Source organism: Eufriesea mexicana, unplaced genomic scaffold (assembly GCF_001483705.2).
Source record: "Eufriesea mexicana isolate 0111107269 unplaced genomic scaffold, ASM148370v2 scaffold18102, whole genome shotgun sequence".
NCBI lineage: Eukaryota > Metazoa > Arthropoda > Insecta > Hymenoptera > Apidae > Eufriesea > Eufriesea mexicana.
In genome coordinates this window covers 202,277-226,474 of record NW_016925399.1, presented here as the reverse complement: position 1 = coordinate 226,474, position 24,198 = coordinate 202,277, and the positions used below count along the sequence as shown (strand labels likewise).

General features: G+C 36.9%; 1 protein-coding gene across 1 annotated transcript; it reads right to left on the bottom strand.

Moving 5' to 3' along the window:
- Positions 1–2,457: 2,457 nt before the first annotated feature.
- On the bottom strand, positions 2,458–2,979 carry LOC108554191 (uncharacterized). Its single transcript, XM_017909384.1, has 2 exons — positions 2,723–2,979; positions 2,458–2,638 (listed from the first exon to the last, which is right to left on the bottom strand). Exons 1-2 carry the CDS (start codon positions 2,977–2,979, stop codon positions 2,458–2,460), a joined length of 438 nt encoding a protein of 145 aa, XP_017764873.1.
- Between the last annotated feature and the right edge of the window lie 21,219 nt (positions 2,980–24,198).

The window sequence follows — 24,198 nt, the reverse complement described above, 5'->3', positions numbered from 1 at the left end:
ATAGTCAATTTTCGTTCTTGAGTAACTAACAAGTGAGTCAATGAATTTGTACATCGTTGGCAGTCGATTAAATATAATTCTTGCAGTTGTTGATGAATATTTACGAAGGTGTAAAGCAGAGCCTGTTGTTATATTATAATAATGGCAAAGTTAACCTAGGTTGAATGTAATAAAAACGTTTAATAAAATAAACATCTGAATCTTTGCTCCTCCGGCATAAATAGTAGGGAACGAGGTGAACCAAATGGAATAGGCTTTCATTGAATCAATTAGTAACACGTTTAGTAAAAACAGAAGATAATAAAACTTCTCTGGACTGGGTTTGAGCATTTTTATCTTAATTAGCAAACAATGTCATTAAAAACATCTTGTTGACTAAGAAGCTGCAGAAATAGGAAACGTAAGGAACCGAATACAATATTAATTTTCAAAATAAAATTCTGATATACTTTCTGCAATTGCAATTATGCCTTAGCGTAATATTAGTTAAGATAATTAATTGTGATCCAGTTGAAAGGATTCTGAAGTTAGTGAAAAATGAATCCTATTCCAAAAAGGAACGGTGAATTTTTACAACACGTTCTACATGATAGTAACGTTTTGCTTCGAAACTCTTCTTATCATATAACCTAATTATAGCTCCGGAAATTAATAACGGCTCTGGTACTTAATGACGCATTTAATTAAGACCCTGTAGAAAAAATCCATTTTTTCGCTGGAAAAGTTGTCCGCATTTTTAATTTTCACATATAAACTTTAAACCTGCGCTCTAAACCCTATTATCCTTAATATTTTTCGCTAAAACTTTTTATTAGTTCTATTCATTATGTGTCAGAATAATTTTGATCAGAGGAATAAGTTATTAGGTATCCGATGGTATAATTAAATTGGAGCACATACATATATAATGTTTTAAAATAATACAGTTTTCCTTAGAACTTCCTAAATTTCATCGTTACGTATATGAATTTGAGGTATGAAATAAAATATATTATGACCCAAGAATGTCACGCAAATTAGTATTCCTGATAATACAAGCAATAACTAAGCAGGATTCGTTGGTACATATTTACTCTAATAACACATTTTCTTTTTCCGCCTTATTCCTTAGATACTCATTGCAATTTCTTACTACAGGATACGCAAATGACCAGATATCCAATTTTAATTTCCCAAATAACTATCTCATTATCATATTTGTTGAAGATAAATTACCATTTATAAACTCAACCGACAATGATCAAAGTACACGTCCTCCATAGAGATCACTCGACTTCTAGAAGAAGGATGTAGAACTTTCAGCGAAAGTAGAATTTCAGTCGCTTTTCTTCATCCGTTTAATGAAAAAAATTACGAAAATATACCTTTGATATATGCTACTCTTCAACATGCCTCCATTCCCCTTCATTAATTTTTTACACCTTACGCGGATCAACTTCAGTCTTGTTTCGGATGTAATTCTCCGTATCTCTAATATTCTAACAGACTTTGTAACAGAAAGAATATGATAACATTCTAAAAACCCGTAACTCGTGTTCCGGTATAAAGCGTTGTTAAAGATCAGTGTCTAAATCCCATTTTAATTCTCACATTTTCGTCTCCATTTATCACCATCTAATTAGTAGACCTTTCAAAACTTTCAATATGTAATATTCGAATAAAGACTGAATACGAGATTAAATTGTAAGCATTACAAACGTATATGTTAGCAAATATCAATTATAATTAGTTTAGGTTTACTTGAAATGATAGCAGAGTCTTAAAAGCTAAATAATTTAAGAAAATAAACTTTAACAGTGATTAAGTTTGACCTAAAGGAATAAATTCCGTAAGGGGGTGATTCTTGAATGTAGTAAAGGAAATGTACGACATAAATTAGGGGAAGTAAATCGATAGGAGAATAGATGTTATTAGTATATCTTATTTGCCAAGCATAGGGACTCCAATGAGTAATGAACGATACACATGCACATCTTCGGTGTCGAACTTATAATGCAAAACGCACGATATTTGCTACAATTTTGCAGTCCCGCATGTGAATCTTCCTTTTTGCAAACGGTCCTCGGCTAAAGGGACACCCGTATAAAAGGTTTCAGTAAATAATATGCCCCCCTCAAATAATAATTCTCCTACTACTCTCATCACTATTTGCGCATGTGTTTTCACTATTGCGGTTTCATTGGGTCCGGCATAAATATGAATGTTGTCATTATATTCTTCCGGAAGGCACAGTTCATAAATTTTTATCCCATAATTATTCCACTTGCCTGGAATATCTTACCGAATACTGTGGCGTCCTGTCCGCGGAAACATTTCTTCTTCGCTCAAAATATTTCTACCATGTTTTACATTACTCTTAATTGTGTGGACAATTTCATCAGCAATATTTCTATGCTTATACAAACGTTTCTGAGTTCTAGTGGCGGAATTGTCGAAAAAATGTAAATATTTCAATATTCATGTAAGACGACCGCGTTCCAGCGCGCTCTTTATACGTTTGTGCGGATACATGTCTGCCTGCGACAAATGCAATCTAATTTCATGTAGGCGCACTAAAACCATGATAAGCAGGATACCAATAAAGGTGTTCATTTCCTCTTCTGTAACAGGCATCCGGGCCTGTTGTTGTCTTCTGCTGCTGGATACAGAGTTGCTCATGCATTGTGTAGCATATTTATTCGTTTCCTAAATGATCGTTGCTAATATGTAGCCTGTGACGAACAACTTACTCAAGTTAACAGGATCGTCGCTGCCCATGTCATCAATTATCAACTCTTCTTCCTCCCAACATACATTCGTGGCTACACCTCCTTCGTTTATTCCATGCCACTCGTCATCAGCACCCTCCTCATCTAAATCCGAGTCGAAATCTTCTTCCTTCGAGGTATTTTCGTACAGTTCGCTAGCTAACGCTCCCTCGTCATTGCTTGCCGCGTCTTCAGAGGCTGAGAGTATTTGCGACCATTGTATATTTCCCATGATTCCAATGATTGATTCATCAGACGAATGACAGACTTCCATCTACACGGATTCATTTATTTATTAGATGTACAGAAACTATAACAGAGAAATGTTAACAGCCTTTCAAGGAGAAAGGTAAATTTTATCTCCAGTTACACTTACCGGAAGGAATGTGTGCACAGGAAATCATTTATGTCAGGACCCTAATGACCACGCACCTCATACAGTCAATGCACAACCCACAATACATGCAATGCATACTAACTACGCTCTTCTTCAATTGCTGTCAAATCTAAGCTCGGAGTAAACCTCGCTTTATAGTCGAAATTCTCAATGATCATCCCCAATTACTGGATCCCACTTTATATTCAAAATTGACGACTCTGGAGTATTCGGTCTCCCGAATGCCCCTGGCTTAACTCATAATACATGGGCGGGCCCGAACGTCTAAGTGTAACGCCTAAAGTCCGGAGGCAGGTAATAGTTCGCGCTCACAGAGTCACGCGATCGATAAAAGGAAGGGAAGCCTACTACTGGAAAATCTTCTGAGAGTCCTCGGCGAAATAGGCCGGCAGTAAATCTTCCTTCGGCGATCAAACTTTTTTGGAAACAAGACTCTAGTTCGGAGTCCTATCAACTCGCTCCATAGAGGTTTCTTCCATGCAACACGTTAATCGTGCCTCAAGTGCTATTGCCCGGAAATCTTCAGTCGGGGTTCGACGAAATTTCCGTTCGCTCTCGACATAAATTATAACTGAAGCTAGCACTACGTGCTCACACAGTTTACGCCGTACAGGATCCTTACGTGTGCGGTGGCTCTCCGACAAACGTGCATGGCTATCCCTTTTTCGCACGAAAAAAAGATTGTAAAATATTTTGACGCGCGTTATAGTCGTTTCTTACGGCATAATGTTCACAGAATATCGTGCGACGGTCATAATTCACCTCAGGCCTCTACTTTTTGAGAAAAATTTAAAAGAGTGTTCTAAAATTAGTCATAAAACTCGCCCCATCAGTTCTACATGACATCTTCGGGTATATGCAAATTGATACAGTCAAACGCTTGCATTTGAACATATTAAATAAAGTGCACAGAATTCGTGGAACCCATTCGGTATCGCAGAGCATCTGTCGTTTTGTTATAAATTAAAGTGAAGTTTGCAAATTACGATCCTTCTTCATATCCTATTTTCTCAAAAACTGAGAGTGACGACCAAAAACTAATTTCAAATTCGTTTATATCTCGTCGAGATCTATATGCTTCACCTAGTCAGTATTGCCGCCAGGGTGTTATGTTGATTAGTATAATCTGGCGCTGCGCTTCCCCACGGAGCAGGCAGTGATTTTTGCTGCCGCCCTCGGAGCAGGCCTTGGATTCGGCAGCCGGCGTCAACGCGTTAATGCACGCACTAAAATACATAATCAGACGATGATATAGTCTAAGTCTGAGAGTCCTCGGCCACTTAGCCCAGCAGTAAATCTTCCTTCAGCGATCAAACTTTTGGAAACAAGACTCTAGTTCGGAGTCCTATCAACTCGCTTCATAGAGGTTTCTTTCATGCAGCACGTTAATCGTGCCTCAAGTGCTATGGCCCGGAAATCTTCAGTCGGGGTTCGACGAAATTTCCGTTCGCGCTCGACATAAATTATAACTGAAGCTTGCACTACGTCCTAACACGGTTTACGCCGTGCAGGATCCTTATGTGCGCGGTGGTTCTCCGACAAACGTGCATGGCTATACCTTTTTCGTACAAAAAGAAGATTGTAAAATCTTTTGTCGCGCGTTATAATCGTTTCTTACGGAAAAATGTTCACAGAATAACGTGCGACGGTCATAATTCACCTCAGGCCTCTACTTTTTGAGAAAAATTGAAAACAGTGTTCTAAAATTAGTCATAAAACTCGCCCCATCAGTTCTACATGACATCTTCGAGTATATGCAAATTGATACTGTCAAACGCTTGTATATGAACATATTAAATAAAGTGCACGGAATTCGTGGAACTCATCCGGTATCGCAGAGCATCTGTCGTTTTGTTATAAATTAATGTGAAGTTTGCAAATTACGATCTTTCTTCATATCCTATTTTCTCAAAAACTGAGAGTGACGACCAAAAACTAATTTCAAATTCGTTTATATCTCGTCGAGATCTATATGCTTCACCTATACGGTATTGCCGCCAGGGTGTTATGTTGATTAGAATAATCTGGCACTGGCGCTTCCCCACGGAGCAAGCAGTGATTTCTGCTGCTGCCCCTCGGAGCAGACCTTGTATTCGGGCGCCGGCGTCAACTCGTCAATGCACGCATTAAAATACAAAATCAGACGACGATACAGCCCAAGAGCCGTTATGTCCGGTACGATACCGCGAATAATACATTTCAATGAGAAAGTACATTAATAAATCCCTCTAGCCAGTAACAAAGTTATTTAATTTCTCAACTTGTCTTCCATTGTACACTTACACACAACCTTCTTCTGCCCTGCTTACTTTACCCGCATGATTGCTACTTCTCTACCATACATATCTCGATGTTTACGTTCAGCCCATAAAATACTTCCTCAGGGATCATGCAAAATGTATACCGATGAAGAATATAATAAATTGGAATAACATGTGTTAAATTGTATGGTATCACGTCTTCAAATTCGATTCTTCGAGGAGGAACATTCTACGATAGTAAAATCCTTTTAATGGCAGAGAATATTTGCACAACCTTTACTATAGGAATAACGTAAAAGCGTGAAGATTCGTATTCTTATATTCAACTGCTAAATTTGCCCTAACATTATTTAGTTCAAAGGAACATAATGTAAGCCTTTTGCTACAAAAGAAACTTCCAACGGAACAATACAGTAATTGAAAATAAGTAATTCTAACTTCGGTCATTTGTACCTAGAAACCAATTTTATTTTATTAAAAATAGCGATTAAAGGTTTATATTTTTATATCCTATGTAACGTTTAAAATTGTCCCTTATTCTTCTAATTACTCCTAATCTTGCGTAGAAGCGATGTGCCAAGAAATACACCGCGGAACCTTAGCGAGGGTGAACTGATTGCTTATCCGAGGATTACCGTTGTTCGTTCAAACTGCAGCGTGAACTGTAATCCACTTCGGGAGAGTTTTGATGAATGATATTTTCAAATTATCAGATATCCGACGCAAATAAACTAATCGAAATCATGGACACATTGCCATGAATTATATGCAGTTGGATGACTATGAATAAGCCTGAAAGATTCGCATGCATTCGTGATTTGCATACCTTCAAGATACGTTATGCGAAATGGATTTTCCAGCAATGGAATATTTGTTGACGCTTGAAAGGCTTTCCTTGCGACCAAAAGCGATATTCCGGGATTAGTATTTCAAAGAAACGCATGCGCATCTTTCTTTATTACTGTCCGCGTGATAGATATTTCTTTCCGTCCTTTTATTTCATTTTGTGCATAAATCTATGGACTGATTGCGGGAATATGACGGAAAATTGTAAAATTGCTTCGGATTTTAAATACAGCGTCTAATTTGTTGTCATGTATTGTAATTTGTGTGCATCTCTGTAAAATTCAAAGACCTTTTGAAGAATCATGTATGACTCGCTGGATGAGAAACTGTTTGACACTACGTGGTGCTAGCATTGTTTGGCATATTTTTCGCCTCTGTGACATCGAATGAAGTTTACCGTACACATTTGTTGTTAATAGTCTTTCTAATGTTATAAGAAATTTTTCTGCCCTCAGTTCTAATTACTAACTATTGTAGAATTAATATTTTGTTACCAATTTGTCAAACCGGTAAATCACATGATCAAACCCAAATTTGAAAAAATGTAAAGGTATTTCCCAAACACCTTATCTGAGTTTCAAAAGATCTTCGAAAGGTTTCCCTTTCTATATGCCATCTAATTACGTACAACATAGGAAGACTAAACTATTGGAACCATAGGCACACGATTTGTAGTGATCGCAGAATAAGCACTCCAAACAGAAATATTTTTACGGCTGTTTCTTCCAGACATAGTATCCATTATTCTATTCCATCAAAATCCATGAAAATCAGTCTACCGCTGAACAAGGTTAACAATTTTCAAAATAGAGCGTTCTCCAAGTTGAAGATACTCCGTTAATACGTGTAATCAGAATAATCACATGAAAGTTAGTTAGTTTCCATGCTCCAACTGTTGCTTTCACTTATTCGATTTATTCAAGATCTCAACAAGATTCACACAAACATATTCAACCAATCGTATACGAATACCAAAAATCAACACGCTTTTTTCCCTCCGACTCACAGGACGGCCCAGGTTTTCACATCGGAAGACACATATAGATAATAATTCGATTGAAACCGATTACTCCACGTTCCCTAACCATGTAATTACTTTCACCAAGCACATGCAACAAACTAAACCAACAGCGCGCATCCACATGAAGCATTCCCTAATATCGTCAGGATTATATTGAAATAACGAATAATCATTTAACGCTTCCTCACTCGTCATTCCAAGGTCCCTGCACAAATATAAGGCACAGCTCCATCTGTAGTCGCACGAGAAAAATGAATGGCCGGCGAATCAGGTATTTATGATATGCAAATCCGTCAGTCCCGAGTTCCTGTTGCGATGCGTTCTACGTGCCGCCACTTTTCGCCAGCGCGACGCGTATGCGTGAAGTTTAGTGGTACGAAGAGCGTTCCTTTTGGTTATGAGGCACGGTGAAACACCGTCAATAATATAGTACGGGTGTGCGGTGAAGCAGCAACGTACGCGTTGCCGAGCGCGATGTGTATACATATTTGGCCATCCTCCAATCCGCAGCACCATTCCGCCGCTGGTCATGAGACATGTGCAACCGTTTTTCCAACGCCAAAGCCACTTACAAGGGCCACAATGACGTGTCCCGTTTATAAATGCATTGCTGCCGGCCGCACCCAAGCGACTGATTGAGTCATAGTGGCGAGCGATGGAACTTGGCCTCGCTCGTGCGCCAATCACGTCTCTCTCGCCTTACGATCCTTGCTACTTGTGATCCAGTGATGGTCCTCTCAGCACTCTGATGCCTTCAGCTTCTCGTTCATTGACAATAACCATATGCGCTGAGAAATATTTTCGATATGGACACGAACAATTCTAAACTTTTCATGTTTGTACTCATGGAACCAGGTTGATGACATTTATGGTGCCACGAATATTGGAAATCACGAGCATCTCATTCCTTACCTCACGTGAAGTTGCTTCTATTCCTGTTTCTATTATATGGTCGTCACTTAAGCTAAACAAACTTTTTAACGTTGCAATTAACATGAGATACAATTTCACGATTTGAGTATGGAGACTTCTGAGATTTTCAGTTTGTGAACTTTACTCTCATGATTGACATACCCTTTGTATTATTGTCCTGATGCTTCTATGTAGATTACTCGCAGATTTTCCATCGCGCTAAGTGTTTCGTCTGGGTTAACAATTTTTCTGATGGCACTTTTTGTATGCGAATATTCTTCACCACTGGTAATGGTTCTATATTGTTTCGTTGGGGAATATTCATTAAAAGTTCATCTTCCTCTACTTTATCATAGCCCTCGCCGTGTAAATCACCACTCAATTATTTGTACGTTACTTCACAGAGTACCACATATTGCGACTAATTCTCGGAAACAATTCTAATTTATTCCAAGTTTGCACAAGTAAAAGGAAAACCATACAATTTTTTCCTGCACTGTATCTTATTTCATCTTTGTAGTTATTATATCAGTATCTGAAATGCCTTTTTCCACATTCATTTATTGTTTTAACTATTGCATTAGGAAGTTTTAACGGTAGCTGTTATTAGTTGTCTAGAATTATTTCCTGAAATCAACTTTACCTTAATTTTGCTTCAAATGCGTTCAATGACACTATTCACGTGGCAGGACACATATTTTATTACCAAGTGTTCCTATTGAAATTTCAGTCAAAAATTGTTCAAATAGAATTTATGCTTGGAAATGCCCAACGATTTCTTAGTAGAAAATGCACGCAATTGCATTCAATTGGAAGCACCTGCACAAGCGTCATTTGTATCCAAGCGAGGTTAATGCATTTCCAAACGTTCTTTTGTATGACACTCGTATCTTCATCTTGCATAGGTTTACACTTTTCTCTAACGTTTAGCAATTTTCATTAAAAATGAGGTAGTACAATTCAATTTTGATAACTTAAAGCAATCGGAGGAAACTCTATTTAATCGGGATACGAATTAAACTGAACGAAGTATCAGTTAATAATCTCACATTTCACGATGGACATATTTGATAATACTTGTCCAGAGAATAGTACTTCAAATTAGAAGATCAATTTTCTACAATATGCAATATACATATCTAGCGAAAAGTAAGTAATTGTAGAATAATTATGCGTATGCGTAAATACTTTCAAAAATAAATGGATGCTCTCCATGAAGTTGGTAACCTGAATTCGGCGGTTATTTCGAAAATTTATTTCTACGTAATTTGCAAATACCTTTATACTCAAGAACATCCTTTAGGGATAATATGAATAGATTTCTATCAAGCTTAAGCTATATTATAATGGCATAATACGAATGATTGCATTATAAATTTCACATATTATTGAAAGAAGTGAAAATAAAATAACATTGGAAGCGTTCAATTTCTACGTTTCGTTGTGACAAAATATTTATTCTAACGTATTCAGTAGGCCCCGAAAATATAGAGCTTCTTAAAAAATTGTAATTTCTGACTATTCTGGCCGAAAATTGAAAAGTTTATTCCGTAAACTGAAATTCACAACGAAAGGAGAGTTATGTTCCAAATGAGAGTATATCACTATTTCAAGAAAGTGAATGGAATACATCTGGGATAGCTAATTCATTATAACAAAATATTGAACGCCAATACACTAGTTAACTCAACTTGATAATCAACATCGGTCAAAGCAATTTATTAAACAGCAATCAAAGCTGTCTGTCACTAAATTCTAGGAGTCCTGGCTCTTTACTTTAAATTGCAAACTGTCTCTTTAGGAAAAGTGTGATGCCGGTTCCTACGTTTAGCTTCACGTCATATTGTTAAACTCAAGTACGTATACTGTCATAAATATGACCTCATACACTCGCCACTCAATTAAGCGACGTTAGAAAGGAAGAGAGAGGTCTCTAACATCCTTCTCGTTTATAAAGTACTCATTGGCCTTGTAAATTATTCTGGTATATTGGAGAAGTCCTCAATCTATTTGCCAACCTTTTATTCAAGACGATACATCCTTCTCCGTACACAACAGTTTCGAACCCCTTTTTCGTACCATTCGCGCATTTATAGAATGATTATTAAAGTTAGCAACACATACATTAACCTAGATTAATATGGCCAATAGCTTCACTCTATAAAAGAGCTACAATACGGCACCTCCCTGTAGAAGTTCCTTTTTCCCAATTCTTTTACACATCTCGTCTGTGTATTGGCATATACTTATTTTCATATTCATTTCAATTCTCCATTTTTATTTTTCTCCGTTGCCATTAACTTTATGTCTCACTGAAATCATTTTCTTGTCATTTCACTTTTGGGTTAGTCCCGTGGAAAAATATAAATAAATAAATAAATTAGACTTTAATAAAAGCTACAATATTGATCAATAGCTCTAGCCTCCTACCAAACCATCTAGTTAATCTATCTGATTAATCAATTGTTCAAGTTAATTTAGCGGAATTGTTAAAACACTCAATTGAGGATAGCAATTGGAATGACAACTTAAGCAGCGAATTCAATCCACCGATCAATATTAAAGTAACAAATTGCATAACACCTCAATGCATCTAACAAAATTGCCAAGAACTTCGAATACAGCAACTAATCGAAGCCATGTGTACAATCAAACCCTCCCACAAGTATCCCGATATGTTAGGAAGGAAGAAGATGAAGAAAATTTGCAAGAATATCAAGGGAGAGAACGCCGGCGGAATAATTAACGCGAGGAAGATCATACCAATGTTTCATATATCGAATCCGTAACCAGTTCTCGTATTCCTGCCAGTCGAATTATATCTTCGGTTTCTTGGTTCCCCGTCTCGAACGAATGCCGAATGCATTCAAACCAAATTCTCGAAACCGTGTATCTTTGTTCACGCGGGCGTTGGGCAGGGAAGGTGGAAATTCTGGACGCATCATGCCTATAACGCTATCCACTGTCGTCAGGAAAATCGGAAACGCGCGCTACATACTTCCGTTACGATGCAGTAAGCGTCTGTTGTTTCAAGGTGTCGCGGAAGTGCTCGAATTAGACGGCGGAACGAGTTTTATCGACCAAGAGCTGTGAGAACCATCTGCCCTTGGCGGTTCCATCGTCGCGGAAAAATGGCGAATCGAATAATACGCGCCGAAAATTCGGCGAAACACCTTAAATAGGTAAACGTGAGACCATCTATCAATTAAGACAGGGAACTATTGCCTTCCGACAATCCACGCATCGTCATTCGAAACATGACGATATATCTACAACAGGTTGTGTGACCCACGGATGAGGAAAGGAAAGAGGAATTCGGATAAATATAGAAAAATTAATTTAACGTACATTGATCGCAATACCTCGCAATCATGTGGCAAGAGAAATGATCTATTCAATGGGGAATTTCATATTAAACGCTTGGAAATGGTTTTGGATTTGAACATAGATAGGTTTTATATACTAATTAATGTTAATTCTCACATTGCTCTCTTAACTTCTTACACCATGATTTACTTACGAGAAGCTGGGCCTAGATTTATTATTGAATGTTAATTGGCCGCTTACATTCTAATTTTAATCAAAATAAAGTATTGTGTATTTTTATGATTCATTGAAATTTCGCGCACGATAAAATACGCTTCATGTAACTTCAGCACAATGCAAGTGCAACTGATATTTAATGGTTTTAGCACGAGACCTTCAAGACGAGTTAGACCCTTTACCGTAGAGTCAGCGATTAACGCCATACGCGACTGTGTGTATCGTTTACATACCTCAGTGTGACTTACTTTCGCATCCCTGTATTGAACCAGTATTTAGACTGCTTTACTGTAGAAGACAGAGACAATTTCTTGCTGGAAATTTGTAAAAATTCGAACACTGGTAGTTTCATGAAAAAAATTTCTTTTTTTATATTACGTTCAAATTGCGGTATATAAAATCACTAAAGCAACACCATTAAAGTTAACGTGCAATTTTTCGTTTCCAAGTGATTTCAGACTGAATGAAGATTATACCAGCGACATGTTACTAACTAAAAAATCTATATTGTGGAATATACACTGTATCCAAATCCAATAACACGCACCTGTCCTAGTGAATAAGGACAAGTAATCTTCTATCTGGTGTTTGAAGTAATAACACGCAGGATCGGAGTTTAGTAAAATAATTAATTCGGAAAGAAATTACCAAGCAATCAGAAATTGTATAATAAATTTCATTTGGTTTCCATAAACTGAATACTTCAGTCGTTATGTCTCCCCAATTTGGAGACCAGAAAAATTTTCTTAGGAGAGACAGGCACCATAAGTATTTCCCAATCTTTCAACTGAAGACCTATTTCCGCTATCCACGAAAAGCATGTCAGAATGAAAATTGAATCGGAGGACGTACGAGTACGGCTTTGTCCTTTATATGAAGCCGCAAATATTATTCTACGATACATAGTCGCAAAGTTGTAACTGCTCAAATGAGAAGGTAGCGTAGATCCACTTTAGCCGTTGGTAGCATGAAAGAATAGTAATTGAGAATCATGTTGCGAGATACACAGGTATCTCTATAAAAATACATTTGGTGCAAATACTGTGCTAACGACGCCGGAATATAATAATGTGGTTGTGGTAGAACGCATAGCGAACGAAAGCGAAAGAAAATATTTTTCCACAGTAGAACGGCGAGCCAAATAAGTACGACGCGAACCGGCGGCTAGGAACAGGACGCGGTGCGCCATAAGAGAGGTGATTTTGATTATTTGGACCGATTACCTTTGCCCGCATGGTTACCGGCACGCGTGTTGAACTCTACGAAATAGAGGTGTAAGCCATTAAACAAAGTTCAATCCGTCACCTCCCTCCCGTGATTTTGAAACGATACTGCGCGTGTATTATTAGTTTCCTCCATTGTACGAAGAACGCGCGCATAAACTCGCGACTTGCAGAAATAGGAGTGACTGGAATACGTTCGGCTGCTGCAAATGAATACGTTCGCGTCGGGCTTGACGGAACCATTAATCGGAGCTTCTACAGCTGGCTTACTTCCATGAATATACATGCCCATTTTGTTTCATCTGTATTGAAAATTCGTCGTCCCAATTATTCAAAATTTAGAGGCAGTTTCTCTGGGAACATTATTATTATAATTATTACTAACTACTGTAACTGAAGTAGCAAGGCTCTATCGTGTCTGTGAATAATTGGTACGATCATTCCCAGCAATTTTGCCGTGAATTGTTAATTTTGAGTTTTATTCAGTCGGAGTGACGTATTAATATTGTTCATGTATACTGTACTTAGATGCCGTTTAACGTAGGATTTCGATAAAATACCGTAAAATAGATTATTCTACCCCCTATACTGTCTTTTCTGGCATTTAACGTCATATTTGAATAAAAAGGTTAAAAAAATACACCATTTTACTAGAAATTTAAAAGAAATATCGGAAGATTTGGAATCTTTATACTAATATTGTGTTAATTACGTAACGAACGTCAAAAGGAAGCAATGCCCTAATAAAAGGTACTTTAATTTAACCTCTATTTCAAAAGAAGCTATAACATAGAATGGGAAGATGAAAATAAAAAGGGAATTATTTTTATTCTCGGGTACATGTTCCAAACCATATCGATAATTGTAAGAAGTAAAATTTGGTGATTCTCCCATATCAAATATAACGTTTTCATTTCCCTCTATATCTTACACGATATTTTGCCTTCCCACTTACAGCTGCCCAGTCGTATTTAAAAGAAAACGAATATACATCCGCCCATTCCGTATATCTACACGAATCAGAAATATTTCCATTTAATATTTAACCTGCAATGGATCATAATTGTCTATTTTCAGACATTTAATTATAAATTGCATATTAACTTAATATCACGATTTTTCTTCTAATACTCTAATAAGATCAACTTTCCAGTATTTCCGTTCAGTTCATTTTCACAAAATCTTCATTCGCCAGTCACTGGAACCTTCACGGCATGCATAGTTCAACCTATCCGTTCTACGCAATACCTAATTTCATACTAAAATCCAAAGACATCTCAGATCATTTCATAGACAGAAAAAACAATGATAGCGCCCTCTACTTGCAATTACAAATTTACTTTCTGCACTGCTTGTGCATACCCAAACAGTAAATGCCTGCGCCTTACGTGCAATTAAAGCAGTTCGAAAGGAGCCGAATACTGTTAATATCCAAGAGCCATGTTATTCCGCAGATAAACTTTCAATGCACGGTAACGTCGATTTCTTAGCTGCAACAATTCAGGATGGCTTCGAGCTTGCCAGAAAGTTGGCTCTATTTACCCGCTGGTCCCTGTGATCCACTTCTCCTCCACCTGTGCCTACGCGACGCATATTTAAGCGGAAGGAAGCGCTAGATAATTTTCCGTTAACCGCAGATCTACAGGAAGTAAGAGCATGTCTGTGCAGCTTTAATATCGTGCTTTAGAACTTCCCCGCAATTTGACGCGCGGTGAACCTTGTAACTGGGCCGAACATGCGCGGCGAGGACAGGAAGCGTTACGGGATAATATCGAACGATGCCGAACGAGGATGCTTCCTCTGTACGAAAAGATCGAGAGACGTGGACAACGGATGAATGTAGAGCTGACAAGTTGAAGCACAATACCCAGTGGAAGGAAAGGAATACTTTTGGTCACGGAGAAGTTTGGAATTAATTTTCTTAATGTTGAAATTGCAATTGTAGGGTGGCGAAAACTGGCTTCGAAACACCAAATGTTAAGAAGACAACAAGAACAGAATAACACGAGCTCAAGACTGATAAAACTATTTTAGCTAAGAGAAAGAGCTCCAAGATAACGGAACGAAGGCACACAAAGACCCAGACTAATTTGCAATCGAATTCTGTGGGCTCTGTTTTTTTCATCAAGGGCCACGCTTTCATGCTTTCCCTAAACTGAGTTCCTCTTCCACGTAGGGAGCACATAACAGAATTTTGTTACTCAGAATAGCTTCTCCTTTACTTCTAGGAAATAATGACTGGTTTACAAGTTGTTTTTGTTAGAAGTGGCCAATTCGTGATTTCCTTCCGAAAAGGTGTACTACACTGTGCTATATATGAATGATTTGAAATTCATCATTGTTCAACATTAAGGATGAGAAATATTGTCACGAATCGGAAATATGGTCGTCCCTTTTTGGGAAAAATTGAGAATCAAGTATAATCCACGAATTTAGAACTGAAAATTAGAAAGGGTATGCTAAGCGGAAGAGAAGAAATTTTGAATACTTTGTACTATTGAAATTACTGTGCAAAATAAATGGTTCAAAATTCGTCATTAATCAGCAATGAGGATAAAGAGTGATGTTATGAATAATAACGGACGATGCCTATCGAAGGTACGACCTTTGTAGGATTGGATTGAACATATTAATTCGTTTGCCTCTAAATTTATATGAGTTATGTGTATATTATATAAAGTTTATATGAATATTTCACTATAAATATTTAAATTAAGTATCAACCTAATTGTCTCTTAATTTTTAAGCAATTTCGCGTGTAACTAATATTCATAGTTACTGCGGACTTTCATCTTGCATACACCCTTGCAATTCATAATTCAATTCCTTAACGGATAAAGACTATTCAATATAACAGCAAAATATTTGACTAATTCTTGCTACAGAAATTTGCGTGAATCGTATGTATTTCGTGTCATATCTTTCAAAGCATCTCCTTCTGTTCTATACAATAGTACACTATCCCTCCCTCCCCACTCTTTTTATTGATTTAAAAACTCAGATATTACTATTTTTTCTTTTAAAAAGATATTCCAATTATTTCCACATTGAATTCGGAATTTCTATGACTGTGAAAAAGAGACAGCAAGTCCTGTACCGATGCATCAATAATGTACCGTCATCCTTGATCGATTCACCTCTCAAATATAAGCTTCTAAGGCCGAGAAATACTGACTTTAATTTATATTAAGAAATTTTCACCTTCACATTGCACGAGGAGTTGGTGAAGAAGAAATGGATTCGCGCGAAGTGGTGAAGACAAGGAATTGCTGGAAGCCATTGCATGTTAACTTTAAGCAGAGTGTTTGCCAAGTCACGTTTCTTTGATGGGGTTCGGAGGTTCTTGGAGGACACATCACGGTGAAGAAGCTGAGGCGAAATGTCAGCAGGCGTTTTGCATTATAAATTCGACGCCGAGGAAATGCATGTGTATCGTTCATTAATCATCGGAATCCCTATGCTTAGTAAACAAAATATGCTGTTAACAACTATTATCCTATCTGTTTATTTCTCCTAATTTAATTCGTACATTTCCTTCACTCCATTCAATATTCTTTCCCTTAGAAAATTTATTCCTTTAGGTCTAACTTAATTATTTATGTTCCGTTAAAGTTTATTTTCTTAAATTATTTAGCATTTAAGACACTGCTATCTGTTCGAGTAAATCTAAACTATTTATAATTGATATTTATTAACATATACGTTTGTAATGTTAACAATTTAATCTCGAATTCATACTTCATTCGAATATTATAAATTGAAAACCTTGAAACGCGTACTAATCAGACGGAGATAAATGGAGACGAAAGTGTGAGAATTCAAATGGAATTTAAACACAGAGTTTTAATAACGCTTTATACCGGAGCACGAGTTACAGGTTTTTCCGACTTTATCATATTCGTTCTGTTATAAAGTCTGTTAGAATGTTAGTGATACGAAGAATTACATCCGAAACAAGAGAGAAGTGTAACCGCGTAAGGTGTAAGAAATTAGTGAAGGGGAATGGAGGCATGTTGAAGAATAGGGCATACTAAAGGTATATTCTCTTAATTTTTTTCATCAAACAGATGAAGAAAAGCGACTCAAATTCTACATTCGCTGAAAATTCTACATCCTTTCTCTAGAGTTAAAGTGATCTCTATGGAGGACGTCTACTTAGATCATTGGCGGTTGAGTATATAGAGGGTAACTAATCTTCGACAAATATGGTAATGAGATAGTTATTTGGGAAATTAAAATTGGATATCTGTTCAGCTGCTAATCTTTTAATAAGGAATTACAATGTTTATCTAAGGAATAGGAAGGAAAAGAAGCATGTGTTATTAGAGTAAATAAGTACCAACGAATCCTTCTTAGTTATGCATGTATTATCAGGAATACTTATGTGCATGACATTCTTGGGTCATAATAAATTTTATTTCATACCTCAAATTCATATACGTAACGATGAAATTTAGAAAGTTGTAAGGAGAATTGAATTATTTTAAGACATTATGTATGTTTGTGCCCCAGTTTAATTATACCATCGAATATTTAATAACATATTCCTCTCATTAATATTATTCTGACACTTAATGCACAGAATTAACAAAATGTTTTAGTGAAAACTATTAGAAATAATAAAATACAGAACGCATGTTCGAAGTTTATATGTGAAAGTTAAAAGTACGGACAATTTTTTAGTGAAAATATGGATTTCTCCTGCAGGGCTTCAGTTAAATATGTCAATAAACACCAGTGTCAGGATTAATTACCGGAGTATACAATTAGGTTTTATAATAAAAAGAGATTCGACACAAAACGTTATTAGCAGATAAGACGAGTTTTAAAAATTCACCTTCCCTTTTTGGAACTGGTTTCATTTCCCACTAACTTCAGTATCCTTTCAACGGAATCACAATTAATTATCCCAACTAATATTACGCCAAGGCATAATCGCAACAGCAGACAGTATATCAGTATCTTATTTTGAAAATTAATATTTCATTCTGTTCCTTACTGTACCAACTTCTCCAGCTTTTCACTTATAATGGAATTTTTAATGAAATTGTATGTTAATTAAAATGAGAATATTCAAATTCTGTCCAAAGAAACTTTTCTTTCATCTGTTATTATTAAACGTACTATTAATTTATTCAATGGAAGCCTATTCCATTTGGTAGATCTCGTTCCAAATTATTAATACCAGAGGAGCAAAGATTCAGATATTTATCCTACTAAACGTTTCTATTACATTCAACATAGGTTAATATTGCCATTATTGTAATATAACACCACGCTCTGCTTTACACCTTTTTAAATATTCCTCAACAGCTGCAAGAATTATATTTAATCGCCTGCCAACAATGTGCCAATGTACTGCTTTACTTATTAAGTACTCAAAAACGAAATTTGACTATAATATACCAGAACAATGAAGGAATCATCGTTTCCAGATAAGCTTGGTACAATACCACTCTTGTACTTCTACAAAATATTACGTGGTGTAAAATGTTCTTTCTCAAACCTGATGAAAGTATTTCAGACTGGATATTGTTGATGATACAAAAAACGTTGCTTTATTATAAATAATGTGAGGAGGAAAATATTATAAGCCATTCCTTCGCGGGAAAACCGATTCTAAATTTAATATTCCACGTATTAATTTCACGTCCCTGTATTTATTTCAGAAATTTAACATGTGATTTACCCTATCAAATGAGTAGGAAATTATTAATTAACAGCAATTTCATATAGTTCAACGGGCTTATAATTCCATTTTTTAAAGATATTTACATGTTTGGACCCAATAAGCTGTTCCTACATTCATCTATTTTTATTTTTGTCTCCAACAGCACAAGAAAATAGTGATATATATGTATATTAAAAAACTAATACTATTAAATTAAAATATTAGAATATTCTCGATCAAACAATAAGAGATATTAAATTTAGGAAATTGAGGCAAATTGATATTTCTGGACATTTCACGTGATATCTTCATGCCTGATGAATCACCAAAAGCGTTTTGTCTAACTAGATATTTCACAATGAAGGTACTAAAAATACGAGACTGAAAAATCAAATAATCTATATTCACATTAAAGTTATAACATCCATGTTTTTTATAAATGCATATCAGATATGCCAGCTATTTTTGAATGTATCGCAGCTCTTAACCCAACAGATACTTCAGAAGAATTCACATTACCAGATAATATTAAAATGGAAAATGATCGATATACGAAGTTATCTATACCACAAAAACAAGCTTGACATTCATTCATATAATTTCCTTCATGTCAAACATATATCATAGATTCGTATGAAATAGAATGAAACTTTACGTTAGAACTACCTAACGCGTTAGGGTAACGAATCCCTGATTTACTGTTTTCACAATTATATAAAAAATTGTTTTCTTGAAACAAAATTATTACTGATATTTATTATTAAACTAAAAGCATGTTTATCTATACTTACCTATTTCCATTAAATTATACCTCATGTAATATGTATAACTTATTCAGGCATACGTTGCAGCTCGGAAGCTCTAATGTTAAGCAAGGGACACACGCCCAAATTTCCGAATATCAATTTTACGTCCCGAATCCACTACTGAAGCACACTCATCCGAGAATATCCAACAAAAATGGAAAAATGCGAGGCACTGTTACCTCGATAAAAAATCCCAAACATTTGCATTAATTTATAAATAAAGTAATCAATTTCCAAACACGAGGCACTTATATTCAGTGGTTAACTGCCGAATAACTGTAAAACCTAAGCAGATTCGCAATTCCACAGCGCATATAAGCATTGATTTTCGAATCCCCGACATTTCAAACGTTCACTACGTCAGGATCTTCGGGCTGGTAGATAGCCATTGACCACTCCACCAATACATCGTCCACCAACCTTTCTTTTGCTTCAGAACCTCTTTACACCTGTTTCCGTATCCATTCATTGTTGGTTTGTTAGGTCGAATTGGGGTTTATTTTATGGATGTATCGCTTCTCTCTCCTCGATGGATTGTGCCTTCCATTTGTTTAACCTTTGCCGTTTCTATTTGTCTCGCTTCTATTTTCTTTCGTGTTTATATTTACATTATATTTACATTCTCTTTAGAGCCTATCAGGTTTTTCAGGATTTAATCAGGAAAATATCTTTGGACGACGAGGGACGCCACCTTCTGAACACAACTAGCTACAAGATAGCGGACATCGTTGGACAATGAAGGACGCGTTCGCTTGGTCGCAGCAAATTACAACGTAGGAGACATAGTTGGTTGACGAGGGCTGCATGCGTTTAGATCTAAGTAGTTATAAATAGCTATAAGATAGACTCCTATGTTTAGACCCATGTGCTCGTCATCTGTACAAGTTTGAGCTACATAGCTTGGAGCGAATATTCCAATTCCATATACATTCTACCGTATACCTTCCGTTCACCAAATAGAAAATAACTGCTTTCGCTGTAATCGCGATCGTCCTTGGATACCGACCAGCCTACGTGACGTACTACTGTGTACTGGATAATTCCACGCTTCGTACGTCCTTGTCACGACTCGTCCACGACATTCATTCCAGCTACAGTTAATCTCGTCATGCATTAGTTTCCAGAGTGTCCCTCGGGTCACTGTTTCTTCTCATGTCATTGCGACGGTCCTACAACCCTGGTCGTTCGCGTCTAGGGTGTGGCCTGAAGATGGTCTGGCATGTGTCTGCGGTCAGACCACGACGGATGAGTAACTTCTACCTCTCGGGTTAGGAGCACGTAGCTTCTGTCCGGCTGCAGGGCCTGCCTGGAGCCTCGTTGCGCCTCTGGGAGCGTCGTTGATTCGGGGGCTACCTTGGATCACGTTTAAGTCGTGGTGAGAACGGAAATTTATGAGGTAGGCCAGGCCCGATCGTAAGGTTGGTGAACCTGGAGTCGCCTTGTAGCCTGGAGTACATCGCACATGTTTAACTGTCTTTTGGATAATCGTGATCTCGTTCGGGCGCGTCGCGACTGTAACTTAGCCTTTCTTTGCTCTCGTTATTCGTATTTGAGTTCCAAATCTTTGGCAACTTAGTAATATTAGAGAATGTTGAAGTATGTTATATTAGCGTTGCGTCAGTAGAGTGTAAGTTTTTGTAAAACGATCCGGAACACTTTTTGCAACACGCAAAATATAATAAAGGGTCAGTTGCTTCATTTTAATTTCTTCCGCTCCAAGTTAGATTAAGTGCCTTTGATACAGATATCGGCAGCACGCTGCGCCACTATGGCGCATGTCTGTTCTAGATGCGTGGCCACCTCCAGATTTTGAGATCTGGTAATTTGTATCGTCACCAAAAACCAATTTTTGAGAAATAATGCCAAGCTAGGAGCTACGTGCAGAATTCACGATATTTGATATATTTTGAAAATTATCAATGTTCTATTTGAGCGTTGAAAACATGAAACTGCCATAAATTAATCTAATGAAATATAAGTCAGGGTATTAAACGTGGTACATGTTTCACACCTATTTCTTTTATCTGCGGAACAGGCTACTAGACATTACTGTAACCAGGATTCGCAGATTGTTATAGTATGCATTTCATCGTACATTACTAGCAAAAATACGTAGATACATTTCGACTCGGATTTTAAGGCAGCTTAGAGTTAATGAAATGAAAATTCGTGGTCCACGGTACTGGGTTAACTTATTATGCAACAGAGTACCCATGTTTTAAGGTAGTAATAGCATAATAAATATAATTTGATTAATTATACTATTAAAACTAAGTCCTTGATTAATCATATACAGTATTGAACTTCAAGCCACATATATGAATTACAGACCTAATATTTTCTATACTTTTGGGACTTCTCACGAACGAGTTAAGACCCCGTTTCCGTGACGCCTGGCGAAAGAGGTTATATTAGGCATATTCCTATTTTACTTAGTCTTCGTGAGCTGTGAGTAATAGAATCCTTGACGTTCCATGTGAAAGACGTAATTACGATCAGATCAGAAGGGCGAGTCAGATTGCAATTTATGTCAGTACTTCCCTCCGCTGTTTCAGTGGACGAGGACGCTTTTAGAGCCCGTTTCACTTCGTTAAGGAAGTTAATGATTAATCTCTCTAATTACCGATGCTTAGAAAAGTTTGAGTTTGAGTAACAATCCCTTCATTACAATTGGGAACCACGAACAGCGAATATTACTTCCATCCCGTATACCTAGATATAGACTTCCATATACGATATTAATTATTGACCGGATTTAACTACTGCATACATTTATTAATAATCCTGTTTAACTTTAGATGATATTATCTATAATGTCGTCACATTTCTACACCCTATAGCCTTTGGAGGTTGACCAGCGTTGATGTTCAGTGGCACAAACTTCCACCATACACTTATGCGACACTGCATTATACACCATAGGTGCTGTCATACACGTGTGGCTAAACTACGTGTCACGTAGAGCTACCCGAACAAGAAGCTTATACAGGGAACGCATTAAGCGAATTTTAACAAATATCTCAATATCTTCCATGGACATCTTCAAATTGGTAAGCTATCACCATATATAAAATAATTCTCAATTCTTGCCGAACATTAGATATCGCGGCAAAGGAATCCTAGCATTCAATGCATGTTTCTAATCTTATTACTGAATATACATCTTCCAACATTACCTAATTCTTCGCAGAATCGTATAAATATATATTTTCTATGAATGTAGATATATAAATTAGATACCGAATATGTTTCATCAAGAACACTCGTCCAAATCCTCCTCGAGCTCCCTAAATAATTGTCCAATGATAAGACAAACAAAGCACGCATCATAAATAGGTTTACCTAAGGGGATAAGATAACTTGTCTTAGATACCCTACCATCGCAAATGCCGATAGTATGAGTTGCTTATGGAAAAGTCAACGTAGTACCGGACATATTCCATCATGCATATGTGGGTTCACGAAGGTTATCGAGAGAACGAGGATCGAATGTGCAAAGCCCAGGTAAGTAGGGGAGCCTTGGGTGACGTGTCGTACCCATAGAGTGATTATATATCTTCATGCTTACCCTTCGCACTCAACGGCTTCTTGCCGAGAGAATAGCTGAACATCAAAGATTCTTAATCAAAGAACTGATTATACATCTTTGAGCCTTAAATACAGAAATGTATAATAATAGGATTATAGAATTATTTGACTCCGATACCTAGCGCACTGTTACATTCCACTAAATTTGATATATTAACAAATATCGATCGTTCAAATTTTATTAAATGGCTGCTGAGTGTCTCCGCCCAAGTGCAAATGGTTAATGTATAGTTGGAGTCGATGTCAGTTGTGGAATCGAGTTGAAAAGTAAAGAGCCGAAGCCGTTCAGGTTTGCAATATTGTAACACTGCATTGATCGTTGCAGGAGGTCGTGTAATTGTTTGTAATTTCATTGCCATTCGCACATATACATATATAGTTGTTACAAATAAGCATGTCCACAATGCAATCTCTCTATTATTATCGACATTTATCCCATCGTGATCATAGTCACGTATGCTCTTTTAATTTCACTTTACCGATTTAACACTTTGTGCTCGAGAGAATCTCTTCAGTCGCCATTTGATAAAATTTCGAAGCCCAATGCCCAAAAATTCGTCGAATTCCAAATAACGTGACGGTGTGCGAGGTATCGAAATCAAACATGTCAAAGTGTTAATCGCATTACGATTTCTTATTACTGCTCAGTGGAATATCGTCAGCTTAGGAACAGAAAAGCATTGAAACCCAATCCTCCATTTTCCAAAGATTCGTGGAGTGCAAGGTGTTAATTTCCATCAATAACGCATATGACATTCAGGTACTATTTACAAGATGATATTCCTAATGTTAACCATGTATATTAATCAGTTAACTAGTTCAAATTTCTAAGCCAAGGTGTAAATTCTACATCCCTGCCTTACCTTGTGCTTGCCACATAACTAGCAGATTCCTCTCACATATTCTCAGCCAAATTGTCAGTAGGGTACCTTGTGAAACATAACCTACCTTCTAATCTTCGTCATTCTCCGGGCAATCTTCGTTGAAGGTACGAAAATAAACGAACCATGATATCTGAAACATGAAAGACTGCTGTGTAAACGTGAGGAAACTGCGATCTGGTGAATTTATTCTGTACCACGAATGTTGAACAGAGACGATAATATGTTTGCTAGGCAAGTGATGCCCAAGAACCTTGGTTCCATAATGAGTACTGCTCATCTTCAGCAACCATGCGCTCTAA